This window comes from Zingiber officinale, chromosome 1A, assembly GCF_018446385.1.
Source record: "Zingiber officinale cultivar Zhangliang chromosome 1A, Zo_v1.1, whole genome shotgun sequence".
Lineage (NCBI taxonomy): Eukaryota > Viridiplantae > Streptophyta > Magnoliopsida > Zingiberales > Zingiberaceae > Zingiber > Zingiber officinale.
Window position 1 is genome coordinate 132826969 of NC_055987.1, and position 13116 is coordinate 132840084.

General features: G+C 36.5%; 2 protein-coding genes across 2 annotated transcripts; both read right to left on the bottom strand.

The window, feature by feature from the left end:
- Positions 1–125: 125 nt before the first annotated feature.
- Positions 126–1015, bottom strand: LOC122033894 (nodulin-related protein 1-like). Its single transcript, XM_042593047.1, has one exon. The coding sequence runs from the start codon at positions 672–674 to the stop codon at positions 288–290; it is 387 nt and encodes a 128-aa protein (XP_042448981.1). The 5' UTR covers positions 675–1015; the 3' UTR covers positions 126–287.
- Positions 1016–1296: 281 nt separating this feature from the next.
- On the bottom strand, positions 1297–3953 carry LOC122033885 (protein UXT homolog). Its single transcript, XM_042593039.1, has 6 exons — positions 3348–3953; positions 3227–3256; positions 3037–3138; positions 2330–2437; positions 1701–1755; positions 1297–1469 (listed from the first exon to the last, which is right to left on the bottom strand). The coding sequence occupies exons 1-6, from the start codon at positions 3449–3451 to the stop codon at positions 1422–1424; spliced, it is 447 nt and encodes a 148-aa protein (XP_042448973.1). The 5' UTR covers positions 3452–3953; the 3' UTR covers positions 1297–1421.
- Positions 3954–13116: the final 9163 nt, after the last annotated feature.

The window sequence follows — 13116 nt, forward strand, 5'->3', positions numbered from 1 at the left end:
CATCGTCGTTCCTGAAGAATAATTTAAAAGCACTTCTATAAAAAAAAAACTTATTTTATTTATAATCTCCAAATCTGTATTATTTTTTTTAAAAAAAAACTTCCCTTATTTTTTGTTACATAAAGAGAACATTTTATTTATAACAAAAAATAATAATAAGATGTCCCTTCTCGTTTCATCTTTCTAAATAAACAGAGCATTAATTTAACTCTTCTAATCAACACGAGAATTCACACCACAACCCCCATTCAAATTTAAACTGAAAACAAAGAGGTACAAGTTCTAGCTCAAAGCTTCTTCAAGAAGCCTTGAGCTAGCTTCAAGTACTTCCCAAACCCTCCCTTCGAGCGATTTTGAGCTTGAGAACTTGACGACTGCTCTTCTTCTTGATTAGTGGATCCACGTCCATCGTCTGATGCTGGTTGATATTTATGGAGATAATCTTGAGCTTGCCCGACGTACTTACCCAAGCCCTTCTCTTCGAGCTTTGCATATTGAGAAGCAGCACCGAGCAAGTCGGCGGCTGCTCCGGCCACTTTAGCCTTGTCTATCTCTTCAATATCGCGGCGGTGGAGGGCGGACTTGGCGGCTTCAGACATCACCTTTGCGCTGGAGACTAGTTGGGATGTGTTGGGTTTGTCTGGCTTGCTGGTGGTGTGATCATGGGGATCCATGTGTCTTCTTCCTCAGGATTGATTTAGGACTCAAATTGTCACTTTTGATCGAATTAGAGGTACAAGAACTTGGGAATTTGGTGGAAGAACAAGCAAGCTATTCTCTTTGCATTTGCCGATAGAATTATTTATCGTTTAATCTAATACGATAGAAGCATATTGTGGAAGTCATAAGTTAACGTGGACTTTCAAGTTGCCAAAATGGACTTGGATTTCCACAACTTAGCATGGTTTAGAAATCAAACAAATTGATATATAAATTTCATGTTCTAGAATCTAGATGCCCTCGTTTATAAATTGCTAGTAAATTTTATTTCTTGAAGACTCAATAAAGTCTTGATATTGCTTATTGACAGGAGGGTGCTTACGTGTTCAAATTTGTAAAAACAAATCCCTTATTATTTATCTCTTTTTATCCTTAAACTTCTAAATTTATGAATATATTAATTTACCTGCTAAATTCATTCAGTTTATCAAATAATAATAATTTGATCATTTTGACTTTCGCTCGTTCAATTCTACTCATTTGACTCGATGCACAATTTTTATTTTTATACACTGCATAAACTAAAATCCTTAGGAAACATGAGGGCAAACTCCAAGCTGATGACAGACGACCAAATGAAGGAAGAAATCCAGCAATTTTTCCTTTTCTTCATTAGAATTGTCTCCATTTCCTAGCATATCCCACGGATATAATAGCACAACAGTAGAAACAAGTTACAGCTCTCAGTACAAAATTTTACATCATTCTGCGGGTGGAAGCTGAAGCAGCTCTCGAATACCTTCGCATACCTAAAATTCAACTTCATTACTATCATGAATATATACACAACTGAACTGAGCATATTTACTAAAACCTGGATTACCGAACAATATTGTAATAAACTTTGAAAAATGGGTTTAAATGCTTTCCAATGAAGATGCAAGCACAAATCGAGAGTAGCAAACTTTTAGGTGAAGAGTTTAAGAAGATCAAATTACTAAATACATGACAAGGTAAACCATGATATAAAAGATACGTACCAACTTAATTTGTGCTTTGATGTTTGCAATAAGGTGTGTGTGCTCCTCTATCTGCCTGAGCAAATTCAGACACAACAAAGATATGCTTATCAGTTAAAAATAAAGTCAACGTATAGAAGTAAAAATAAAGTCAACCTATACGGAAAGACCAAGGCCTTGTTTTCTTTTGTCGATCTACTTGTATAAACTTGTTCATGAAAATTTTTCAACGTGTCAGAATCAGGTTTTGTCAAGATGAGAAAAGCAAGTTGCATCCTGATGCAATATAAGGATGAACTACATCATCCATCGAAATAAGCTTCAGGAGGCAGATAGTAATGCACCAAAACAGGTGACATTCAGGTTTGATGACAGTGTCAACTGCCATTCAGAGAAATAGAATGTTGACTTATAGATACCCTTCATCAAGCTTACAAGATGAAATATTTGGCCTGGAACAAAGTATGATCAATGTGAACCAAATGAAAGAAAAACAAAAAGTTGGCCTTTGAGGTTGAAAAAAATATATAAGATGAACATGTTTTGTTTTTGCTTTTGTTTTTTTTTAATTCCTCCTAGTTCATAAGTTTTTTGAATTATTAGAAATAGCAAGCAAAAGAGAAACAAATTGAGTGATACAGGTAACTTACTTGGCTAACCTAGCCTCCCTCACTGATATGAATTCTAGTGCTTCTGGCAAAGTGAACTCCACATGAAAACCCAACCCGATATCTAAAAATATGTGGCGTGTTTCAGGTCTGCAAAACGAACAGAAGAAAAAAAAAATGTAAACTTTGAAAACATATCGACAAGGGAAATATTTGGATTTATCACAGCTCCTTAATTATTTAAAATTCAATAAAACATGATAACTAGTCTGGATCTTCATATTATTAATAAGCTATATAATAAGTATTCATTTCATCAATCTGTTTTTGATGGAAACATAGCCAGTTTCCCATTCTATCTTACACAATACACTGAGCTTACTCAATAATCCCATAACTGAACTAACCCCGATACTATTTTTGTGTAGGACAAGATAGACTTCTGAACGGCCAATGCTCCTCAAAATAGTGGAAAATGCTTGTGATATTGAGTAACTCAATTTATAGCCGGATTCTATCAATAATTAGTGTCCCTTGTGACAAAAAAAAAAGGATTTTATGATGAAGTTTTAGAAACTACTCCTTTGTGAGATTCTGATTGTCAAACAAATCTTCGTCAAGTTGAAGAGCTAAAATATTTAGTGTTGAAGTAGTTTGTAACCGTTATGAACTAAACAGGACAAGTACACTGCAAGCTGGACCCTATAAGAAATGTAACTTAGGTAAAAACAAGAATGTAAAAAATTTACACTTCTGCTTGGGCGTAAACTTCAGAACCCAGATTAACCATTGAACGAAGAGATGTCATATTATTCTTCTGTAAGCTTACAATATTCCTCTTCAAATCCGAGCTATTGTGATCCAAATAGTCAAGTAAAACCAATAATAATAAGCGCAAACCACTATCCTGAATAAATAACATAGAATGGCAAAGGATACAAAACTTTCTGCTTTTCGATCACCTTGTCGCTGAAAAAAAAAAGGGACATGAGAACCAATACAGGGATCAACAGGAATCAACGCTAGAAATTTAATTGAGAAAGAAAGAAAAAGAAAATACCGTAGAGTGATGGCATCAACGAGGTTGGGCTTGAGGCGCCGATCAACAAACTCCTCGAACTTCTGCACCTTTTCTTGCCGCACACGCATGTTCATCTCGTCCATGTCGACGTAACGGGTTCTTCTGGCTCTCTCGTGTTCGAAGTTTAGAAATTTTGGCCGGCCGGCCGGCGGAGAAGGAAATCAGGCAGGATGAAGGAAGTAATATGATAGCCGAACCACCCCTTTAAAAATTTTATTCCTCAACGAATTATTCTCTAACAATTCGATCTCTACTAGTCCACCATTCAAATACTAACTCGGATTAGTATGGCACCCATCGGTGCACAGCCCGGCGGCGTATCCAAAATTCCAGTAAACAACGTGTCTTGCTTTAAAACGCCGTTCTCGGACGTTATAACGGCAAAAGAACAGATCGGAACGGCCGGAACGAAACGGATTGGAAATGATTACCTCCGGATGAATTTGACAACGACGTCGGAGGCGCTCCGGCGTGGCCTGATCGGGCAACTCACGGGGCGGGCACGAGATCGCGAGAAGAAGAAGAAGAAGGCGGCGGCAGTGGCGGTTTAGGGTTTAGGCGCGTGAGACGTGAGAGAAGACGGACGCTAATAGAAATTTAGAACTCAGAACTTAGATTTTAATAAATAAAATTCATTTTCTAAAAAATATAAATATTTTAAAATATAATATAATAAAATATAATAAAAATTATGTTAACTTTTTTTAAAAAAAATCTTTAAAAAATCTATATAATCATATAAAATTATTTTTTATTAACTATTAACTATATTATTATTAATTTCTTAAATAAATTAAATTAAATTAAATTTTAATTATTTACTATTTATTTTTATTATTATGCTATTTAGTATTGCTGGGAGCCCAAGCGAAGCTTGAAGCTCAAGCTATGGTCGGCCAAGCCTTGCTTGGTGCCCAAGCAAGGGGTCGGCCACACCATGATTAAGAAAGAAGTTTTAATTTTTTTGTTATAAAATCTTTCTTTTTATAGAGATCCATAAAAAAGATTTAAAAGGATGATTTTAATATAAAATTTTCCTTATTTAGATTGGTCATAAAAGAAAATAAAAGGGAGTTTTTATTTTGTTAAAAACTTTCCTTTTATGTTAGTTTTAAAAGAGAAATTTAAATTTTAAAATCTTGTTAGACCCCGTGAGTGTTTTGATGTGATCAACCAAGTTGGTTAGGTCCTGCTTTGTGTTTGATCCTTGTGTCTGAGTGTGTAGGAGCTTAGGAGCGCAAGAAGTCGAGCGGAAGACGCAGCTAACGAAAAGGACGACACGGGAAGGGAGCCGACGGGCTTGGTGTGTCCGAAGGACGAGAGAGCTGCAGAAGAGTACACCGGTGGGCGAGAAGAACATGCGCGGCGTTCAAGGGACGTTAAGCGGGGACGGAAGCCTGCTCGAGGAGAAGGCCGGGAATTGGGTTCGAGTGAGCCCTATTCCGGTTGGCCAGAATCACCCAAAAGAACGGAGCTTCGGAAGTTGAAGCAAAGAAGTAACTGAGCTGGTCAAGACTGCTCAAGCCGCCTTAACCTTGAAGGCGCCTTCAAGGCTTGATGAAGGCACCTTCATCTGGTCAAAACTGACCGTTTGCGCTGCGGATAAAGTTTCATCCACCCACTCAATGGAGGCGCCTTGGACCTCCAAGATAGAATTTTCAGAGGCTATTTAAAGGCCCCTGGAACTAGGAATTATCAATGAATTCAGTATTCAACTCTGTAATCAATTTCTAGCAGCTTGTGAGCTTTCTCAGTATGTAAAAAGGCTTCTCCGCCTATAGTAAAGGAGACTTTCTTAGTGCGCGCTTTTCATCGTCCTGGATTAACAACCTTCTTGGTTGTAACCAGGTTAACTCCCGAGTCTCTGGTTTATCTCTGTTTCCTTTTGTTTTATTCTTATTATAGTTGCTTTTATTTCGAGATGAAAATTCTGAGGAGGATATACTTTTTATTTTTCAGGCAATTCACCCCCCTCTTGCCGACCTCCACTGCACCTACAATTGGTATCAGAGTCAGATCGCCTCAGAAGGACTAACCGCCGACTGAAGCACAACGATCAAGACGATGGCCGGAGCGAATATTCATCCCTCGAAGTTCGACGGAGACTTCGCGACGTGGAAACGCCGGATGGAGGTATTTTTTTAAAACCGACTTCGATATTTTACTAACTATGAAATATGGTTTTGAAGTTCTGAAAGACAAAGAAGAGCATCAGTGGAGCAAGAAGGAGCAAGCCGAGTTTGTCGCCAACGGAAAGGCAGAGTTTCACCTACTTAGCGTGCTGCCACCACAAGAGGTGAGTCAGACCGGAAGCTACGACTCCGCGAAAAACTTCTGGGAAAAATTCCTAGAGCTTCACGAAGGTACATCTGAAGCAAAACTGGCAAGACGGGACATCCTCCGGACTCAGTTTATGAATATCCGGATGAACCAAGGTGAGAAGGTAGCGCAACTCCAAGCGAGGATCAAGGAGTTGATCACACAACTAAGCAACCTTGGAGAAGAAGTAATGAACTGAGACTCGATCCGATACGTGCTCAACGCCTTCCCCAGAACTCCAGAGTGAGCGTCCTTAGTAGATGCATACTACATCTCTAAGGACTTCGAGGTAAGTACTTTAGAAAACTTGTTTTCTACTTTTGAACTTCATGAATCTCGAGTTGCAGAGTCCAATGGAGTATAGAAGACTAGTCAGAACATTGCCCTAAAGGCAAGAATAAACGGTTCTGACTCTGAAGCCTCAATCGACGAATCCGAAGCTGCATTAATGGTAAGACGATTTAATAAGTTTTTTAAATCTAACAAATTTAGATCACAGTCAAGTAAACATCATCAAAAGAGAAGGACAGTCCGTTGCTACAACTGTAACGAAGAAGGGCACATCAAGGATGACTGCCAAAATTAAAGAAAAAGGAGAAAGAGAAGGAAAAGACAAAGTACAAGAAACCAGAATCCTCCAAACAAAAGAATCTGAAGGCCACTTGGTCAGATTCGTCTTCTTCTGAATTAGACATCGAAGCCTTCTCGGGGTTAGTGCTAATGGCTGACCATCAACTGGAAGAAGAGTCAAGCTCAGAGATAAGCATAGATGAAGGGGGAGGAACATCAGAAGAGGAAAGCTGCAGTGAAGGGGGAGCATCACCAAGTCAAGTAAGTAAGGTACGTAATCTAACCCCGACTCAGTCTTTTCGCTTTATTAAAGCCCTTTCTAAAGAGTTAGATAAATTAGAAAAGGAAAATGAATGTTTGAAATTAGAGAATGCAAAATTAAAATTAGAAATTGAAAAGTTGAAATCTGCTGCATGTTCAAATGTTTTACAAAAATCTAAATTGAGAATTTTTGGTAAATTAAACTGGTATATCAGAAAGTATCAAGGTCAACTTAGGAAAATTCCTAAAACTTATGTACCCCCAGATTTTTGATTAATCCTGTTGGGAAGAACCTCTATTGGGTTCCAAAATCTATGCTAAATTAAAATTGTTATTGAATTAAGGCTGTCAGAAAAGAGATTAAATGTTTAAAATTTCTTTGTGAAGCTTTGTCTAAGGAAGTGGTTATTGCTCGAATAACCAAGAAGGCCTAGTGCCTCGTTACGACTTGGAAGCTGAAATATTGAAATCAAATGTTTAATTAACTTTCTGAAAAAGCATTAAACTAGAATTAAATAATATTTTGAAAGTTTTTCAAATATTTTTGGAAAATCCTAAAAATTCATTTTTACTTAGAAATTATTTTAAAAAATTTTAAAAATTCAGTTTACTTAGAAATTCTAAAAATTCATTTTTACTTAGAAATTTTTGAAAAAAAATCATCTTGCTTAGAAATTTTTCTAACTTAAAAATTTGCTTAATATTTTTTTTAAAAAAAATATCATATTCTTACCCCGTTTTTGTTATGATAAAAGGGGGAGAGAACAAGTTTAGGGGGAGAGAATTTTTTAACATCTTAAAAATATTTTTGAATTTTTTTTGAAAAATTTTGTTTAACTCTTAATTAAGTAGTTGCAATTTTATTTATTGCAAACTTATGCTTAACATGTTAGTTTAGTTACTATTTGTCTATTTTTATCCTAACTTGAACTTGGGTTAATGCACATCAAAAAGGGGGAGATTGGTGGACCCCGTGGGTGTTTTGATATGATCAACCAAGTTGGTTAGGTTCTACTTTGTGTTTGATCCCTGTGTTTGAGTGTGCAGGAGCTTAGGAGCGCAGGAAGTCAAGCGGAAGACGCAGCTAGCGAAAAGGATGGCACGGGAAGAGAGCCGACAGGCTCGGTGCATCAGAAGGACGAGAGAGCTGCGAAAGAGTACACCAATGGGCGAGAAGAATGTGCACGACGTTCGAGGGACGTTAAGCCGGGACGAAAGTCTGCTCGAGGAGAAGGCCGGGAATTGAGTTCAGGTGAACCCTATTCCGGTTGGCCGGAATCACCCAAAAGAATGGAGCTTCGGAAGTTGAAGCAAAGAAGTAACTGAGCTGGTCAAGACTGCTCAAGGCGCCTTCATCATGGCTTGAAGGCGCCTTCAAGGCTTGATGAAGGCGCCTTCATCTGGTCAAAACTGACTGTCTGCGTTGCGGATAAAGTTTTATCCACTCACTCAATGGAGGCGCCTTGGACCTCAGTTAGAGGTGCCTTGGACCTCCAAGATAGAATTTCCAGAGGCTATTTAAAGGCCCCTGGAACTAGGAATTATCAATGAATTCAGTATTCAACTCTGTAATCAATTCCTAGCAGCTTGTGAGCTTTCTCAGTGTGTAAAAAGGCTTCTCCGCCTAGAGTAAAGGAGACTTTCTTAGTACGCGTTTTTCATCGTCCTGGATTAACAACCTTCTTGGTTGTAACTAAGTTAACTCTCGAGTCTCTGGTTTATCTATATTTCCTTTTTGTTTTATTCTTATTATAGTTGTTTTTATTTTGAGTTGAAAATTCCGAGGAGGGTATACTTTTTATTTTTCAGGTAATTCACCCTCCTCTTGCTAGCCTCCGCTGCACCTAAAAATCTTTCCTTTTATAAATTTCTACAAAGGAATAAAAGAGAGATTTGAAATCTTTCCTTATTTGTAGTTATCTATAATGTGAAAGAAAGATTTTAATTTTTGTTATAAAACTTTCCTTTATGAAACCATGTTTTTATTTTAAATCTTATCTTTTATAGATATCCATAAAAAGATTTAAAAGAGAGAGATTTTAATTTATAAAACATTCCTTTTATAACTATCCACAAAAGGGATTTTAAAAGAGAGATTTTAATTTTGTTTAAAATCTTTCATTGCTTGGAGAATTAGCATGTGGTTGGCCATGCCATAGATAAGAAAGGAAGTTTTATTTTTTTGTTACAAAACTTTCATTTTTTACCAAAACCAAGGAATATAAAAGAGAAGGAGAGGGTGCCTCACCCAATAATATATCTTCTATTCCTCTTCTCTCTTCCTTGGTGGTGGTCGGTCCTTACTCTTTCTCTCTTCTCCTTTGTTTTCCCTCTTGGTGGCCGGCGACATATTGGTGTGGAGATCCATTAATGGTCGGTTGCTTGAAGGAGAAGAAGAAGAGAAGGAGGTTCTCTTGTCTAGCATCCCTTGGAGGAAAGTTGGTGACCGAATTTCATCATCTCTTGGAGAAAGTTGGTGGCCAAAACTTGGAAGGAAGAAGAAGCTTGGGTGGATTCTCATCTTGGTAGATCGTCGCCCACACGACGTTCGAGATAATAAGAGGAATACAATAGAAGATCAAGAGGTCTATAAGATACAAGAGGTATAACTAGTTATAAGTTTCTACATCATAACTAGTGCATCCTTTTGTATAGATCTTGTAAAACCAAACACAAGAGGTTATCGATTTTAATTATCATTTTTGTTTTCGATATTTGTTTCGATTTCATGTTTTGATAATGTGTTTCTATTGAAGTCTCTATTGTTAAACCTAGTTTACTGTGAGAAGTTTAAATATCCGATTTCTTTGAAAGACTTTGTCTAGACAGTGGTGGATGATCTCATACCCAAGAAGGTCTAGTGTCTCGCCACGTTTGACCTGAAAGTCGATCCTTGAAATAGATATTTGATCAACTTCTGTAATATAGTTTAACTTAGGAAGATCACATTGGTTGAACTTGAAGTAAGAATGTTAAGTTTCGTTCCCTAATGTTAAGCATCATTTGCAACCCAAATTTAACTTTAGTAGAACACATGGGTAGCTAGGATAGTTCTATACTTGTACAAATTTTTATACAGAGGAATTAGGACGATATTCCGAGTAGCAACCAACAAATTAAATATCTATTTCAAAGATTGACTTCCAGGTTAAATATGACGAGGCACTCGGCCTTCTTAGGTATGAGATTATCCACCACTCCCTAGACAAAGCCTTTCAAAGAAATTGAATATTTAAACTTCTTACAGTAACCTTAGGTTTAACTATAGAGACCACAATCGAAACACAAAATCGATAGCCTCTTGTGTTAGTATTTCAGGGTCCATACAAAGAACACAAACTAATTATACAACAGAAACAAATAATTAGTTATACCTTTTTTGCAGCTAAAAACCTCTTAATCTTCTGTTGTATTCCTCTCCTTCTCTTGGACGTCGTGTGGGCGATGATCTACCAAGATGAAATCCACCCGTACCTTCTTCTTTGCCTACAAGTTTCGGCCACCCAAGGAATGTCAAAATAGGAAACTTCCTTCTCTTCTTCTTCCCCTCCAAGCAAACCGGCCACAAGAAGATGGAGCTTGATGTGCCGCCGGCCTTAAGAGAAGAAAACAAAGGGAGAAATATGGAAAAGAAAAGAGGGAAAGCTTAAGTTTCGGCCCTAAGGGAACAAGAGAAATATGGAGATGTGTTGTTCCCATAAGGCACCCTCTACCTCTTTTTTATAATCCTTGGTCATGACATACAAGGAAATTTTAATAATAATTAAAATCTCTCTCTTTTAAATTTCTTGTTGTGATGGCTACAAAAGGAAAGTTTAAAAAATTAAAATTTCTTTCTTTTAAACATTGTAGATGTCTGTAAAAAGGAAATATTTTAAAATTAAACTTTTCTTCTAAATCATGATTACAAAAAAGGAAAGTCTTATCAAAATTAAAATCTCTCTTTTTAAACAATTATAGATGGCAACAAAAAATGAAAGATTTTAAAATTTAAAATTCTCTTTTAAAACCATGTGGATGACTTCAAAAAAGGAAAGATTTTAAAATTAAAATTTTCTTTTAATCCTTTGTAGATTGCTATAAAAGGAAATATTTTGAAAAATTAAAATATCTCTTTTTATTTCTTTAGTGGTCTACCCCTTGCTTGGTCACCAAGCAAGGCTTGGTCGGCCCCTAGCTTGGGTAAGAAGCTGGGCTTTGGGTGGATAAAAAGGCTTTTAATAAGAGGCTACAATAGGGGTCTAAAGGAGAAATTGGTTTTGACCTTTTGATGACTTGAGCTTCCTGTGTTCGACCCGAACACCCAACTCAAGTTCATCAATAATAACTCATACCACTAAAGAGTTATTATTGAACTACCGCACCAATCCCAAATTAAATTATGGACTCCTTCTTATTATGAGTGCATTAATCTCTTTGTGTTTAAGATATTGAATGCCCACTAATTAAATGAGTTACTGACAACTCACTTAATTAATATCTAGCTCCAAGAGTAGTACCACTCAACTTCATTGTCATGCCGGACTAGGTCCACCTGCAGGGTTTACATGACAATCCTTATAAGCTCCTCAAGGGGACATCATCAACCTAGATTACTAGGACATAGTTTCATTCTATAATCAATAACACACCATATAAATAATATCATTTCCCAACTTATCGGGCCTATTGATTTAACGAATAAATCTCACCCATTGATAAATTAAAGAAATAAATACTAAGTATATGTACTTGTTATTATATCAGGATTAAGAGTACGCACATATATAATAACAGAGATTCTGTTATATTATGCAGTCAATATAAAAAGAAACAACCTCAAATGGTCCTGCTCAATACACACATAGTGTACTAGTGTAATTTTATAGTCAAAACAAATTAATACCAAATTACACTACAACTATTCCAATGGTTTGTCCCAATCCATCTTGGTTGTGAGCTACTATTTATAATTTATAAAGAACTGATAACATGATCTTCTGTGTGACACCACAAATCATGTTATTTATAATATAAATTAAATGGGCAACTGCATTTAACTAAATGCAGACATTTGACCAATGTGACTCTACTTCAAAATAAATGTTCATACAAAAAACTAGACTTTTAGTATACATCTTAATAGTTGCGCATACCTCCCCTTGTAGGTGGGAACCCCCTTTTATAGTGTCACTATAGAATTTGTGCACGCATCTCAAAGCGTAGGCACATTTTCCCAAATATTCTAGGAAAAGACAAGTCAAAAAAAATATATGTGACATCATTCCTTAAGCAGTCATGCAATCTTTTGATGTAAAGTCTGGAAGCTTCTAAAGTACTATTAATCTATTGGACATGTCCTACTGTCAGCGACATAAACTCCCAAAAAGATATGATAAGATATTTGGCAGGGGGGCGCGCAATTGATCGGAGCCCGCTCGGTAGTGTCCTTAGGGCTTGCCAGCTTATCTTTTTCCTTGCTTTTCTGACCGTTGTCGGTTATCCCACTCTGACTGGACACGAAACCCGGTCAGTGAGACCAACTGCTGCATAACTTTCTTTGTTGTCGGAGGGTAATTTTGCCTGGCCAGAGAGAGACGACTTATTTGTCTCCTAAGCTAGTACCATTCACTTTGTAGTACCCGTTCCGCTCGCCCGTACTCAGTCCAATCGACCGACTTAGATATCCCGCTTAACTTTGTCATTAACCTTTTTTTATGGGACAATTATTTTCATAATTCTTAAATTACCCATACTCTAAATATAAATTATAAATTTAAAATTTTCATTAAGTCAAACTTTTAAATGCTATTATTGAATAATAATTATATAATCATTATTATAAATGTCACCACACCAATATTAAACTTTTACCGTATGTTTCATGAGCATTAATGGAATGAAAAAGAAGGATAACTTTCTTACCTTCTAAATTGGAGTGGAGGGATGATAATTAGGGCTGTAAACGAGCCGAGCCGAGCTAAATTTTAGGGTGTTCAAGCTTGTTTGATAAGGTAACCAAGCCGAGCCGAGCCGAGCTTAAAATGAACCAAGCTTTTGAAATGAGTGTTCAAGCTTGGCTTGGTTTATTTTTTATGAGCTTGAGCTTGTTTGAAGCTTGGCTTGAGCTTGGTTCGTTTAGATGTTATCAAGCTCTCAATTCAAGCTTGGCTTGAGCTTGGTTCGAGCTTGGTTCATTTGGATGTTATCGAGCTTTCAATTCAAGCTTGTTTGATTGTTTGAAACTTTTCGTTATTTGATTGGTTATTGAGCTTGGAAATTTAAATTTATTTATTTTATTTTATTTTATTTTATTATTTATTTAGCATATTGAAAAGAGTTTTATTAATGAATATGGTTCGTGAACATTGTTCACGAACATTGTTCACGAACGTTGTTCACGAACGTTAACGAGCTGAACACATATGTGTTCAAGCTTGTTTGTTTAGCTTAACGAGCTGTTCAAGCTTTTTTGTTTAATCAATCTTGTGTATATTGAACGAACATAAACAAGCTCTTACCAAGCCAAACACCAAGCTTGTTCACGAACGCTTGGTTCATTTACAGCCCTAATGATAATTTTCTGAAAAATTTAATACCAAGCTGATTGAAAGAGAAT

Bases quoted from the DNA above. Each gene is read 5' to 3' on its own strand.
- LOC122033894 (XM_042593047.1), bottom strand. From the start codon at position 674: ATGGATCCCCATGATCACACCACCAGCAAGCCAGACAAACCCAACACA.
- LOC122033885 (XM_042593039.1), bottom strand. From the start codon at position 3,451: ATGGACGAGATGAACATGCGTGTGCGGCAAGAAAAGGTGCAGAAGTTC. The intron at 3,257-3,347 runs GTATTTTCTTTT...TTTTTTTTTCAG, and splicing joins GTTGATGCCATCACTCTACG to CGACAAGGTGATCGAAAAGC. The intron at 1,470-1,700 runs GTACGTATCTTT...GTTGAATTTTAG, and splicing joins TCAAAGCACAAATTAAGTTG to GTATGCGAAGGTATTCGAGA.